The 14164-nt window shown below is 45.5% G+C and overlaps 1 protein-coding gene and 1 long non-coding RNA gene across 8 annotated transcripts in view; both read right to left on the reverse strand.

Moving 5' to 3' along the window:
* The window catches only part of LOC118723541 (protein DDI1 homolog 2), a 36493-nt gene extending 24484 nt beyond the window's left edge, over window positions 1–12009 (reverse strand). The window contains exons 1-2 of one of the 7 annotated variants that reach the window (XM_036445962.2): window positions 11680–12005; window positions 2370–2499 (exon numbers count right to left, since the gene is read on the reverse strand). In XM_036445962.2, the coding sequence (XP_036301855.1) occupies window positions 2370–2499; window positions 11680–11817 (268 nt within the window). In that variant the 5' untranslated portion in view covers window positions 11818–12005. Of the gene's footprint in view, window positions 1–2369; window positions 2500–11679 lie in introns of all 7 variants that reach the window. The other 6 variants (XM_036445961.2, XM_045585182.1, XM_036445968.2 and 3 more) reach the window with 6 other exon arrangements.
* LOC118723548 lies at window positions 9212–11378 on the reverse strand. The gene is made up of 2 exons (XR_004989296.2): window positions 10569–11378; window positions 9212–10425 (listed from the first exon to the last, which is right to left on the reverse strand). It is a non-coding gene; the product is annotated as an uncharacterized LOC118723548 (long non-coding RNA).
* Window positions 12010–14164: the final 2155 nt, after the last annotated feature.

The raw sequence follows: 14164 nt of genomic DNA on the forward strand, positions 1-14164 counted from the left end.
TCAGTGGATAGAGCGTCAGCTTGCGGACTGAAAGGTCCCAGGTTCGATTCCAGTCAAGGGCACGTACTTGGTTGCGGGCATATCCCCCAGTGGGGGGTGTGCAAGAGGCAGCTGATCGATGGTTCTCTCTCATCGATGTTTCTAACTCTCTATTCCTCTCTCTTCCTCTCTGTAAAAAAATCAATAAAATATATTAAAAAAAAAAAAAAAGAATTACAGGGCTCCTTAAATTAAAGGGATGAAATGTGCTATAACTGATAGTAGTGATGGTTGCACAGCTCTCAATATACTAAAAATCATCTAATTATATCCTCTAAATGAGAGAATGGTGTGGTATGTGAATGATCTCTTTAAACTATTACTTTAAAAGTTTTATTTTTAAAAGAAGAAACGAGCAGCAGAATGAGGAGCCAGGACTGAATTAATCCACATTTCTCCAATCACACTTGTCGCAAGCCTGGGTTATCCTGAAGCCCTTTGGTCCTTAAGGAGGAGGGAATGATTAAACTTGGGCATAAGGTTTCTGTCTCTTAGCCTGGTCCCACTAGTCACTCAGCTGGAAGTTAGCAGTGTACGTGTATGAACTTCCAACCAATGAAAAGGTGAAAGGAATGCATGATCTAGTGAGGGAAACTATACCAATTAGCAAAACACATAGGGGGGCCCTCTTTGTGGGTTGAGAAATTTTATCTCCAACCCAGTTACAATTATCTTGAGAATCTGTTCACTTTAGAAAAAATTTGAAAACTTGTTTACCTTGTAGACCAGATCCCACTCTCTCCCTCCCCTGGTGGCTCTCTTGTCAACATGGGGCAGTCCAGAAAAACACAGCTATGTTTCCAGAACTAACCATCTCACCCGCTTAATCCAAGAAGACTTGGTTTTTACTGACTGGCATCTCGGAACCACTACTCTTCCTGAAGTTTAACTGCAGCCCCAGGGAGTAATGTCACCCCAGGCTGGGAGGAGCCCCGCCAGCGATCCCTTCTAGCCCAGTTCCAGGCTGAATGGAAGCACTGTGCTCTAAGCTCCAGACTGCATCACCCCGACGCCTATCAGTTGTTACCAACAATTTTAAAACCAAGCGACCGAGAGAACAAACACTGTTTAAAGAAACCCATCAGGATCTGATAGGAAGTGGAGAAAAACTAATACAGCCCATCGAGTAGTTCCACATCAGAACCTTATAATAAACTTTGGTAGATCAAAAACCCCTTTCAGTGCCTGAAGCAACTTACCAGCCCTGTCCCCAACAAACGCTCACACCCCTCACATTCTGCTTTTTATTTCAGGCACACAGCAACCTCTTAATCCCAATGCACAGATTCAAAATTATAAGCACCTACTCTGGGTGGGACCCCTGAGATAGAGTCCTTTCTTCTTTTTACATGACCAACGAAGGTGGTGAGAAAGAACCAGAAGCTAGTGGTTGAGCTGCTTAATGTTCATAAAGTTCAGTATAATGGAAAAGCACCGAGTTTTAATTCCTATGCCTTCCTTATTAGCTATGTAACTTGGAAGACATAATTTAAAATCCGAGTTTCAGCCCTGGCTATTGTGGCTCAAGTGGCTGGAACATCTTCCCTGCACCAAAAGGTGGTGGGTTTAATTCCGTCAGGGAACATTCCCACATTGCAGGTTTGATCCCCGGTCAGGGGATCTGGGAGACAACCGATAGATGTTTCTCCCCCGTTCTCTCTCCCTTCCTCTAAATCAATCAATCAATCAATCAATCAATCAGCCGAGACCGGTTTGGCTGAATGGACAGAGCGTCGGCTTGGGGACTGAAGGGTCCCGGGTTCGATTCCAGTCAAGGGCATGTACCTTGGTTGCGGGCATATCCCCAGTAGGGGGTGTGCAAGAGGCAGCTGATCGATGACTCTCTCTCATCGATATTTCTAACTCTCTATCTCTCTCCCTTCCTCTCTGTAGAAAATCAATAAAATATATATTTTTTAAAAATTAATCAATCAGAGTTTCATCCATTAATGACAGTAAATTATAAAGAAGAATCTCTTCCTTTACATCCGAGTTAGGAGATCACGTGAGTACCTGGCTGACTGCTACTGAACCCCAGACACAAGGTTGCATGTCAGTCAGCAATCAGGCCTGTGGAGCCTCTCAAGTCCTTGCAGGACACAATTATCATCGGTGACAACAGAAGCTACCATTTATTGAGGCTCGCTGTGTGCTGAAGATTTTAAAGCATTATTCTCACATCAATTCTAGGAGTTGAGTTAAAGGAGCAGAGTCAGGATCTGCACCCTAGTATTCTGAATCAAAAGCTAATTCAAAACTCTGCACCACCGCACTATGCTATCCAGTCATGTTTGTGTCAGGAGATGCTAACCCATTCCGAGATGTCTTACTTGGAAACTGTGCTGAAGGTCGAGGGTCCACATTCTCCTTCTGTCGTAAAATCACGACATCTCCATCTTTCAAGCCGTAAGAAGCCAGAGACCTGTGGTTGTCTGTGAGAGGTCTTTCAGCATGGACAATCTACAACCAGAAAAGATGTCACAGTTCAAAGCACTGAGAAGTACCAGGAGCAAAGCAGACAGACCAGGTTTCCTCTTCATCAGATAGTCACTTCCCACGTGGCCCTCCGCCGGTCTCCCATCACACCCGGAATAAAAGCCAGTCCTTCTCACCACCTCCTGGCGCCCTCTGACCTGATCTCACACCTCGATTGCTGTTTCTCAAGTAACGACTTCCTCTCAAGGCCGTTCCACTTGCTTCTCTCTACCCGAGGAATGTTCTTCCCTGTCATTTTTAGGTCTCTGATCAAACATTACCTCTTTTTTAATCACCTTCACTTAACACACATATTTATTTCTTTATTGTCCTCCTGCCCCCACTACAATGTAAACTGCTTGAGGACAAGGACGTTGCTTTGCTTGCCCAATCCCAAATGCCTAGAACAGGACCCGTCAGATAAATAATGCCCAACTATTCGGTGAATTAAAGTCAAACTTCAGGTTTCACTTTGAGCAGAGAGGGAAACGGGCATGATTTACTCTGTTTTGCAAACTAAAATACTATTAAATAATGTGCGTGCTTCCCCTCTCCCCCAGTTTTAGTGAGACAGAACTGACTTAAAAACTGGCATTATTTTTAGATATACACCATGGCTTGATATGCGTATTTTGGGAAATGATCACAATAAATTAACCATCATCCATCACCTCACTTAGCTACAAATTTTCTTCCCTGAGAGAACTTTTAAAATCTACTCTCTTAGTAACTTTCAAATATGTGACACAGTATTAACTTTAGTTACCACACTGAACATTACATCCCAATGTACCCCTTACTTATTTATTTTTTAATCGTCACCCAACCATATGTTCACTGACTTTAGAGAGAGGGAGGGAGGGAAAGAGAGACATTAACTGGTCACCTCTTGTACATGCCGACTGGGGATCAAACCCGCAACCTTTCAGTTTACAGGCCGCTGTGTCCATTTAAAAAATGATCTTGTACACTACCAAGTCTAAAAGGGTCCCAAACACCAACCTTGCTGCATTCTTTCTTCCTTTAAAAACAAAAATATCCCCAAGGTTTTACCGCTCATGTTTGTGAGTGGACGATAAAAGTGGAAGACATTCCAGAAAGAACAATTAAGCAGAGTGGAAAAAAGGAACAGGGATGTACTACTAATAAAAATACTTTTATGCACTGAAACCGGTTTGGCTCAGTGGTAGAGCGTCGGTCTGCGGACTGAAGGGTCCCAGGTTCGATTCCGGTCAAGGGCATGTGCCTGAGTTGCGGGCACATCCCCAGTAGGAGGTGTGCAAGAGGCAGCTGGTCGATGTTTCTCTCTCATCAACGTTTCTAGCTCTCTATATCTCTCCCTTCCTCTCTGTAAAAAATCAATAAAACATATTAAAAAAAAAAAAACTTTTATGGGACTTGGCAAGGTAGCTCAGTTGGTTAAAGCATCGTCCAGATATATCAAGGTTTCAGGTTCAATTCCCAGTCAGGGCACACACAAGAATCAACCAATGAATACATAAATAAGCGGAACAACAAATCAATCGCCCTATGTTCCTCCCTCCCTCCCTCTAAAAACCAATAAATAAAATTAAGAAGATCTATTTGATGATGTGCAAACACTGAAGAAAGCTTCAGAGCATAAAAACAGGTGACACTGTGCTCTGGGAAGAACAGGAACACAGAGGGCAAGCTATAAGTTTCCCGGGAAGGAACATAAAACCTCCCTGCATCACTCTGCTCCAGAGGGACATTCAGACTTTGAAAGGTTTTCTTCCTAACAATTCCCTTTTCACAGGCCACAGGCAGAGAGAGCCTTCAGTTCTGTCCTGGCTCCGACCGGGCCGTCACTCAGCTGGTCCAGGCACCTCACTTCTCATCTGTTCGGCAGGCAGTGGGGCTGGATCATCATTACAGCCGTCTCTTCCGGGCCTCTCTGCTGCACTCCCATTTACAGTGTCTCCTCACAACTCTTACAGCCAAGACTGCCTGACACAGAACCTGAAACACCCAGGATTTACACAGGAGAAACGTGATCTGTCCTATCTGCTCTCACAATTTACACTGAAATGAGGAACAGAATAGGAAACTGAATGTAGCTCCCTCCAACGTAAAAAAGTTCTGGGGATGAGCAAAAAATTGATTTGCAGAGTTTGTAGGTCCAATCATACTTTATAAGTTTTATAGGTAACTAGAAAAGTACTGTTAGTCCCCTTACCTGCAAACCTAAAACACGTTACAACAAATTGCAACTATCACCATCAACCTATTCACACTCCCTTATTTAAGTGTGTATCTCTGAATAAAAAGCACACCGAAATCAATACAGATTGTTTGCAATACAACCCAAGTCCTTCTATAACTTGCAGGATTGCTTGAAAAAAACCACCATAAGCCTGAAGTGACCAGCATCCCAGGTTGAAGTGCACAGCCAGAAAGAAGGGGCGTGCTAAGAGTAAGGCCGGGCAGACACTCTCGAGGTGGCACCACCATTATGAAGCCACACAGTGAAGGTACCAGTGGGCCCACGGTTTACTTCTTAGTTTTCCAGGTTCACAAGTTCAACAGTCGACACATGCTAACTGTACTTATAAGAGAACATTTAATTATCTACAAGGACTCAAAACCAGGAGTCAGAATGCTCCCATCCACAGGACTAGAGTTCTCTTCAGGCTGGAAGTGACACATGGAAAGCCTTATTAAAGAGTAGACAGACAGCTTCCACTGAGAACTTCTACGAAGAGCTAGCATCGTACCAGGTTCTTAGTCGCCCACATAATCCTCATGTCCTCTCATTTAAATCTTATAATTATCCTAAGAAGCAGGTATTATTTGTCTGCCACCTCCTCCCCCCCCCTTTTTTTTTGCAGTTAATTTTCATGTATTTTTCCCCCTTGATAAATACTATATAGTCATTATAGAAAATTTGTAACAAAGAACACAATTACTAATTACCTCTTAACTTTTAAGATAACTGCAGTTTACTTTTTTCATTTGGTCCAATGAAAGAGAGTGGGCTCCAGGGTGGTTAAAAGAATGACTAGTAGTTTTGGGGAGAAGCTCAGGCAAAGGCCAGACACCGGAGGGATGAAGAGGGGCCCCTCAAAGGCCTCTGGGCTCCACAGGCTCCTAGTCGTGCTTGAGGGTGAGCCTTTCAAAGACACACTCGCCCAGCCCAGCCTGGGGCCAGCCAGCCTGTGGAGGTGAGTCGGTGGTCACCCATCTTCTTGATCAGTTTCACTCCTCATCCCGGAAGTCACAGAGCCGAGGGGCTGCACGGGTAGAACCCAGGGCCTGCAGCTCCACAAGGCCTGGTTCAGGTTCCTCTCCAAGGCCAGGGCGGCTTCCATGGCATCCTGAGTTTTGCCCACTCATCTTGGGAAAGCCTCAGCATGTCCTGGAAGAGAATGCGGCCGCCATGCTTGTTTTGCAACTTTAAGAGATGCTCGGTGCCCTCGCTCTTCTCCGCCAACTCGTGAAAGAATCGGCCACACCCTCGCGAGCCACATCATCCTGGTCGAAACAGCAGCCCAGAGACAGGAAGGTGTGGGAGGTCCGCAGATGCAGGCTGGCCAGGGTGTTGAGCGCAGCCGCCGCCGTGGTGGGGTAATTCTAACGAATCTGGGAGCTCATGGTTGTTCAGTGATAGGAGTTAAGGCAGAAAAAAACCTGTTGTGTTGGCTGGTCCCGGAGGTGTTTCTGAAGGTGGTGACTAGGTAAGACACAGGAGAGTGGTCGGAGGCTGGAAGAAGGGGCGTCCCTAGGTCTGTCCGTCCAAACCCTGTTGAAGCAAGAGGTCCAGTGCCCAGGACCGCCGAGAGCACTGCCTATTTGTCCCATTTTATGGACAGGGAAACAGACGAGTGACCTGAGGTTACATAGCTATCAAGGAGAACTGGGAGTGGAACCACATCAGCCTGACTCTAAAAGTCCACACGCAGGAATTCTCAGAACCACACACAACTTTCCTACACATAAGTCCAAAGTGTTCTGGTAAACTAGAGGCCTGGTGCATAGACTCATGCGCTGGTGGGGTCCCTCTGCTGGCCTGCGCGGATCAGGCTGAAACTGACTCTCTGACACCCCCCGAGAAGTCCTGGATTGTGAGAGGGCAGTTCTCAGGTGACGCATCCCAGAACCAGGCTTCCGCTCTCTGGCACCAGGTGTGTCACCTGAGAACCACAGCTGCCAAATCACCAGCTCCATAGCTCCTGCGTTGAGCGTCTTCCCCCTGGTGGTCAGTGTGTGTCAAGCTATCGGTCCGACAGTCAAATGGTCGGCCAGTCACTTAGGCTTTTATATATATAGATTAGCTGGTGACCTTAACAGGAGCTACAAAGCCATCTACCACCATTAAGGGCCTATACTCACCAGCAAGATCAAAGCAGTGTCCACTGTTCAAAGCATCCCCTGCTCTGAACTCGGACAAGGAACACTACCAAGTCCTCACTCTTTGGGGGCCCATTTCACAGACACTGTACACCACACCACGGTTCAGTTAGCATAGACTTTCCTCAGAAGACATACAATTTCTTTTTTAAAGGAGGATAGCTTGATCTAACAATAAAAATGTACCAGGTAAGACCCAGATAATCACTAATGGGATATTGCTATCTGCCCCAACTCCCTAAAAATACTAGACTAGCCCTATCTGGTTTGGCTCAATGGATAGAGAGTCAGCTTGTGGACTGAAGGGTCTTGGGTTAGATTCTGGCCAAGGGCACAAGCCCAGGTTGCAGTCTTGATCCCCAGCAGGGGGCATGGGAGGGGCAGCCGATGGATGATTCTCTCTCTTCATTGATATTTCTCTCTCAGTTGGTCCGAAGGTTGTGGGTTATTGTTAAGCTGATATTTCTCTCTCTCCTTCCTTCCTCTCTGAAATCAATAAAAATATATTAAAAAACAAAAAACAAAAAAACAACAACCAAGTACAAAGCTCAAAATGGAAGTTTTGGCAGTTATGAGGGCATACAATTCCTACAGCTACAGGTTTTCATCTGCAGAAGGGGCACGCTGCTGATGCTCACTCCAGGAGGTACCCGAGATTGGATTCTAATCTTAACCAATATTTAACAATAAGCTAATTCATACAACTCTAAGACCTTTAAGGATGATGTAAAAAGTTTTATGATCTCTGAACAGAAATCATAACACTACTTCTAGCATTAAGGACCACAAACTGTCCACAAAACCCTTGGAATCGCATCTGAATGTCTTCATAATAGTACCTACCATGAACTGAAAACCCACTCTATACCGAGTGATCTATACACACTATTCCAAGGAGTGGCTTGACTCTTACAACCCCTCTGGAAGATAACTTGGCAATGGTTACCAAAGCCTTTCAAAAGCCCTGACAATTCCAAGAATTTATCCTGAGAAAATAATCAGAAATGAAGAGAAAGCCTTAAGTATATAGATATCCATGGAATTGTTACCCATTTCCAATTTCTCCCAATTCCAATATGCAGACATAGAGAAATTATTGAATTGTAGTACATCAATATGATGACATATCATTTAGCCATTACAGGGATGAGTTTGAAGAATCCTATATAATAAAGAGCTAATACGCGAATGGTCATCACACCCTCATGCCGTCACAGTTCATCACCAGGAGGCTGTGTGTGCACACGGGTGGGCGGGGCTGTCTGGGCGGGGCTGTGTCTAGCAGCGGCAAGGCCAGGGGTCCTGGCAGCTCTGCCTCCGTGTGGTGAGGCCAAGGCGCCCCCCCTCTCCCCCGCTCTGGCCTCCGCCTTTGGGGCAATCCATCCAGGAGCACTGGATGGGTGGGCGGGGCCTACCTCTTTGGGGGAGATCGATTGCGGGGCTCCCACACTGTGAGAGGGCACAGGCCAGCCTGGGGACTCCCCCACCCCCTCCCAGTGCACGAATTTCGTGCACCAGTCCTCTAGTTTATACTATATGGGAAAATGCTGACAATGTAGTGTTGGCTGAAGCTATTGTTTATACAGTTTAGGCCATGTTTAAAAAACACACTTTAAATATACATATAAAGGGAAGGAAATATTATTTTAAAAAATACATTAAAAAGTAAACTGCAGTTATCATAAAAGTTAAGAGGTAATTAGTAATTGTGTTCTTTGTTACAAATTTTCTATAATGACTATATAGTATTTATCAAGGGGGGAAAATACATGAAAATTAACTGCAAAAATAAACATACCCAAACCAGCTACAATAGAAAATTTCAGTTTCCACTGGTTTAAAATAGTATTTTACAAACCACAACTCCTGCTGTGTGCAGTGCTGTGTTTCCAGGATCATACAGTTATTGCTATTATTTAGCATTTAAATGTCTTTCACTTGAGAGTACTTACACATTTCACACCCTCTTTACCACATGCCACCTACAGGGGTAAATTACAACAGTGTTTCAAAAATACAGACATTAAAGGGAAGCTGAGTTCAGGTAACTGTTTGAAGCTCGCCCAGCCAGGTCTGCATCAAAGCATCAAGCAGAGCCACGACTGGCTTCCAAGCCCACACTTGCATTACGCTTCAGTCACATGTAAAGTAGAGATGGTTTTTATCCTAAATTTGTTATCATCACATTATAACTACTAGATATTAAAAATTAACACCCTTTCTGAGTGTTTGTTTAAGCACAGCTGATATTGTTGTGAAAGACTGAATTATAAACCAGTGACCCTCAATGCAAGATAATACTTGGATGTAGAAAGAAAACAGAAAAATATTAGAATTTCCATTTCATTTGTATCCTTCTTTAAATTCTATTCTGTACATTATAAACAGGCACAGAACGTATTACTTCATGTGTATGTAACTGATGTTTACAGCTATCACATACACAATATACATGCATTTATAACATTAGTTTGGGTACAGAAGTTATTTTATGTTTTACATACATCACAAAGATTACGTTTCAAAACATTTTACTCAAGAGGGATACATGATAAAAAAAAAAAAAAGTATGGAGATCAGTGGTTTGGACACACAGTGACAGGAAAGAATAGCCAGGAACATAAATATATATATATATTCCTTTTAAGTGAAGGGTGAGAATGGAGAAGGTAAATAAGAAGAGCGAGGTGGAGACCGGAACAAGGAGAGGGAGGAAGGGAAGATGAGTGCCAGCGGAGAATCCTGGGAGGTAAAGGTGGGGTTACTTTGAGGGAGCCAAGATGATCTATTTGTGGGCAAAAGCCATACTATTATGATTTGGTGAAAAGGAAATGACTCAAGTGCCTAGGGTGGATTCCATTCCTGCCTGATGGGCAAGCGACTGAAAGACAACCGACCACCAGACATCTTAAAATAGATACTGTGTTAGGTTACAGTAAGGCCGACAGAACAGACTTGAAAAACAGGAGTTGTTTACAGCTCTGTAATACAGGCTTAACACTGGTTGGAGCCCAGGCTCCATATGCTAATGTGGCTTAGGATAGAAGTAAATGCCAAATGGTGACCTGAAAGAATTTGGAGTTAAGACTAGCTGTTCAATTGGCAAGGTATTCCTAACATTCTAAGCTGGCAGAGAACGGTGCCTGTTTTAACCATACAATGGTTTTTCAGCCTGCGCCCTCTATATTTAAATTTTGTCACATATGTCTTCTCCCAAGCCCTAATGACAACAAAATCAATTTACACTTCAATTTTATTTCCCCTACCAGCTGGTGATTATAACCAGGGTAATACAACAGCCCGAAGGAGAACAGTGGGGCTTTAAAACCAACTCCAAAAATGTAAGAGTTAAATTTCCCTCCCTATTTAAACTGTCCTTTCCTATTCTGCACTTGAGGGATTGATTGACAGGAACTGGGTCCTTATATAAGTTACAAAATATCCCTCATCCCAATTTCTTTGTAGCTTTTGCCAGAATGCGTATTTGAGTGACACTGTGCCTCGAAATAAATTCTTTTTGATCTTCAGCTTTTTGCCAAAGCTCTAAAATTCACACAGTGTAAAGAAACCATACTCACTTCTCAAGAAAATATTAACCCATGTGTATATGATACCACAGAGCAGCGGTTGGGCAATAGTTTTTTTTTGTAACTATTTCATAACTGCAGTAGGGAATCAAGATTTACCTTCTGGGACCTTGGAGAACTCCAATGTTCTTAATATTTACACTTATCAAGTCAAGATTTAAATGTTAGCGTGAAAGCCACAGTGTTACTATCCCCGATTCTGTTTGGTGGCAGCCCCAAAGCATTTTGGGAATACATTGCTTTAGCTTATTTAAAATGTAAGGGCAGCTGAACTTCTACCCAGCAGGGAAGGGGATTGAGACATGCAAATCACAGAGAACACAGGCCGTTTTTTAAAGCAAATATCCTCGTAAAGCTCCGAGCTTCAAACGGACCCAAACTCTCCGTTGTGACCTGAAAGAGGGATTTTGGCCACCCAGGGAAGAAATCAGACACACAAACAGGTTGAACTGCACTAACAACTGTTTTTTGTGGGGTTTTTGTGTGTGTGTGTTTTTTTTAAAAGAAATTTAACTGGAAACCAATGTGGTAGGGGGAGAGGGAAGCGCATTTCTAACGGCCTCAAGACAAGGCAGTACCAGTTCCAAACTTTTCCCTTGGCTGAAGAGTGCACATCGGTATACTGTATATTTAAGGGTAAAATAGGATTACTTAAGCAGGAACCCTCTCCTCAATGCAGATGAACATATCTATCAGGGATCCAAACTGGTATTTCTGGTTGGGGAAGCAGGACATATGAACTCATGTGCAAACCGAGGGCTTCTTCCTAGCTAGATCCACAACGACACCCCAGACCGGGGCCAGTGGAGGGAGAATGGGCCCCAAGAGCCAGAAGGGAGGGCGGCCGCACGGCAGTCCACGCGCCCCTAGGGCTGCAGCAGGGGCGTCGGAGGTCAGGTTCTCCACTTCCTCCCCGAGCACCTCACCTCACCCCACTCCACCCACTCCACCCCATTCCACTCCCTCCACCCCATCCCACCCCACACCCATCCCACCCACCCACCTATCCCACCCCACCCCACCCCACCCCACCCCAGGAGTGTGTGGGGGCAGCCGCCGATCCCAGCTCCCTCCGGCTGCGGGGGCGAGCTGAGGAATAGCCATCCCGCTCCCCCGCCCCCAAGGCTTCCCCGGCAGCAGAGGAAGGCGTGAGGCCCCCGAGAGGGAGGAGGGCTCGCCCCGGGGAGGCCCCGCTCGCCGCCCGGCGTACCTGGCTCTCGGCCGCGGGGATGCCCGACTCGAGCTCGCACAGCGCGCGGAAGTTGTGCAGCTCGAAGTCGGCGTCGACCTGGAGGGAAAAGGTCACCTCGGAGAGGTCCCTCCGCACACAGTACACGGTGAGCAGCATGGCCCCGGCCTGATCCAGCTCGGCTCGGCGCGGCCCGGGCTCGGCGCGGGGCTGCGGGCGGCGGCGGGGCCTGGCTGGCGCTGCGGGGAGCCGGCGGCGCGGGCTGCGAGCTCCTTCCCTCCCTCGCACACGCTCGGCGATCCCCTCCCTCCCGCCCCGACGAGCGAGCACAGGCGCCGCCACCGCCTGCGACTCCGTCTGCCGCCTGCCGGCCTGCGCGCCTCCCCCCGCGGCCTGCCGCCAAGCGCGCCGGCCCCCGCGCCCCGCCGCAAACCGGCTGCCGTAAAGTACGCCCGGCCCGCTCCACCTTCGCGACGCAGCGGAAGGGCGGGACAGGACCGGGAAGGGAAGGGTGGCGGGAAGCCAGGAAAATATAGGAGGGGCTGTGGGAGTGGAGAGGGAGGGAGAAGAGGGAAGAGGAAGAGTATCAATGGGTTGATTTAATGACTTAAGTCTGGAGGACGCCACAGTATCATTTATTCACCCAACAGGCATTTATTTCCCTGATTACATAGTTGTGTCAAGAATATATATATTTTTAGCCGGGACTGGTTTGGCTCAATGGATAGAGCGTCGGCTTGGGGACTGAAAGGTCCCAGGTTCGATTCCAGTCAAGGGCATGTACTTTGGTTGCAGGCACATCCCCAGTAGGGGGTCTGCAAGAGGCAGCTGATCGATGATTCTTTCTCATCGATGTTTCTAACTTTCTATCCCTGTCTCTTTCTCTGAAAAAAATCAATAAAATATGTATATTTTATTGATTTAAAAAAAGAATATATATATATATATATATATATATATATATATATATATATATATATATATATATATATATATTGTCCTTAAGGAACTCTGAAGCAAGTATAGGAGACTGAGAACTGAGCATAGTTCTAAAATATATTTTCTGAGGTAAAGATTGAGGCCCAGAGGGCTTAATTCACTTCCTGTCCCAATGGTTTAGGGTTAAAACCAGAATCATTAGCCTGGTTCATAGAACTCGGCTACCTCTGGCCCGTCTTCCCCTCCAGCCCTGCCTCCCGAGCCCGTTCTACCCTCTGCTCTCCCGGCCACATGGTGATTCAGCGCCTCCGAAGAAGGCTTCCTTCCCCCGCCTTGTAGTTTCCTCTACTTGGGCGGTCTCTTTCCCAGCCCTGGCATGTGAGGTGCCTTTGTTGGGCTTAGAATCCACTGGATAAAATATTTGTTATTTCAATGTCCTTTAGGCCACATAGCTGATGAGTGATAGAGGCCCAGAACATGAGATGAGTCAGAAAACCAAAACAGAAAGAGAAAATGGATGCAAGATTGGAATCTCCCTGTTTTCCCCCTCCTCACCCATCCATGGAGTAGGGACCTGTGAAAGAAAAGAGCCACATGCTAACCTGAACGGCTCGGGAAGGCCTGCCTGGCAGTCCTGCAAACTCAGAGACCTAAAGTGACCACAAAAGATGGTTTGAAAATTAAATATTTTAACTACAAACAGGTTATGGTGGGTAGTCATTTCCTGGGCCAATATTTCCCCAAACAAAGATCAACTTGGATCTTCTTTACTGAGCCCATTTGCCTTTTTTTTTTTTTTTTTTTTTTTTTTTACCTCTAAGATAACATATCTATGGGATGTCTGGATAACTTGTAACTTCCCTTTTTCCGGAGCCCCTGGGGCACAACCAAATGTGGTGGGCGCCAGGACAGATGCCTCAAATTCCTTCATTATCATGTTAATTGTTCCTGAACTCACCTAAGTACGTGTCTGTCATTTTACATTTTACCCAATCCCAGGAGTTACCCACCGCTTTGCTTTCTCCTGCCTCCTTACGCCATCACCAATTAATTTCATGTAAACCACCTATGTCCCTCCTTTGATTGCAATGTATAAATAGAGAAATGTAACCCGCCATTCTTCCGAGCATTATCTCAATCCTTTGAGGTTCTGCTTCCTGGCATATGTCGACAGTTTGGCTCAAATAAACTCACAAAAATTCTTTACAGATTTCAATGTGTTTTTTTTTTCTTCCGTTAACAGACCCTTCTTCTATTATAATGGGAGGGAAGGAGGAAATGGGATGGCATGCAAGCAGGTAAATAGGTAGGTTTGGTGACAAGTGTGGATGGCAAGGAGCCACATGCTAACAACCTGACTTAGGGAAGGTCTGTATAGAGGCCTTGCAAACTAAGAGACCTAAAATAACCACAAAGGATGGTCTGAAATTAAGACCTTTTAATTAAAAAGAAGTTTACAGTGAGTTGTCAAGTCTTAGCCCAGTATCTTCTGTCTTTCCTGAACCTACTTGTCTTTTGGCATCTAAGATAACACACCTGTGGAATGTCAGCGTAACTTGTCCCTGTT

Source organism: Pipistrellus kuhlii, unplaced genomic scaffold (genome assembly GCF_014108245.1).
Source record: "Pipistrellus kuhlii isolate mPipKuh1 unplaced genomic scaffold, mPipKuh1.p scaffold_m20_p_2, whole genome shotgun sequence".
In the NCBI taxonomy this organism is placed as follows: Eukaryota; Metazoa; Chordata; class Mammalia; order Chiroptera; family Vespertilionidae; genus Pipistrellus; species Pipistrellus kuhlii.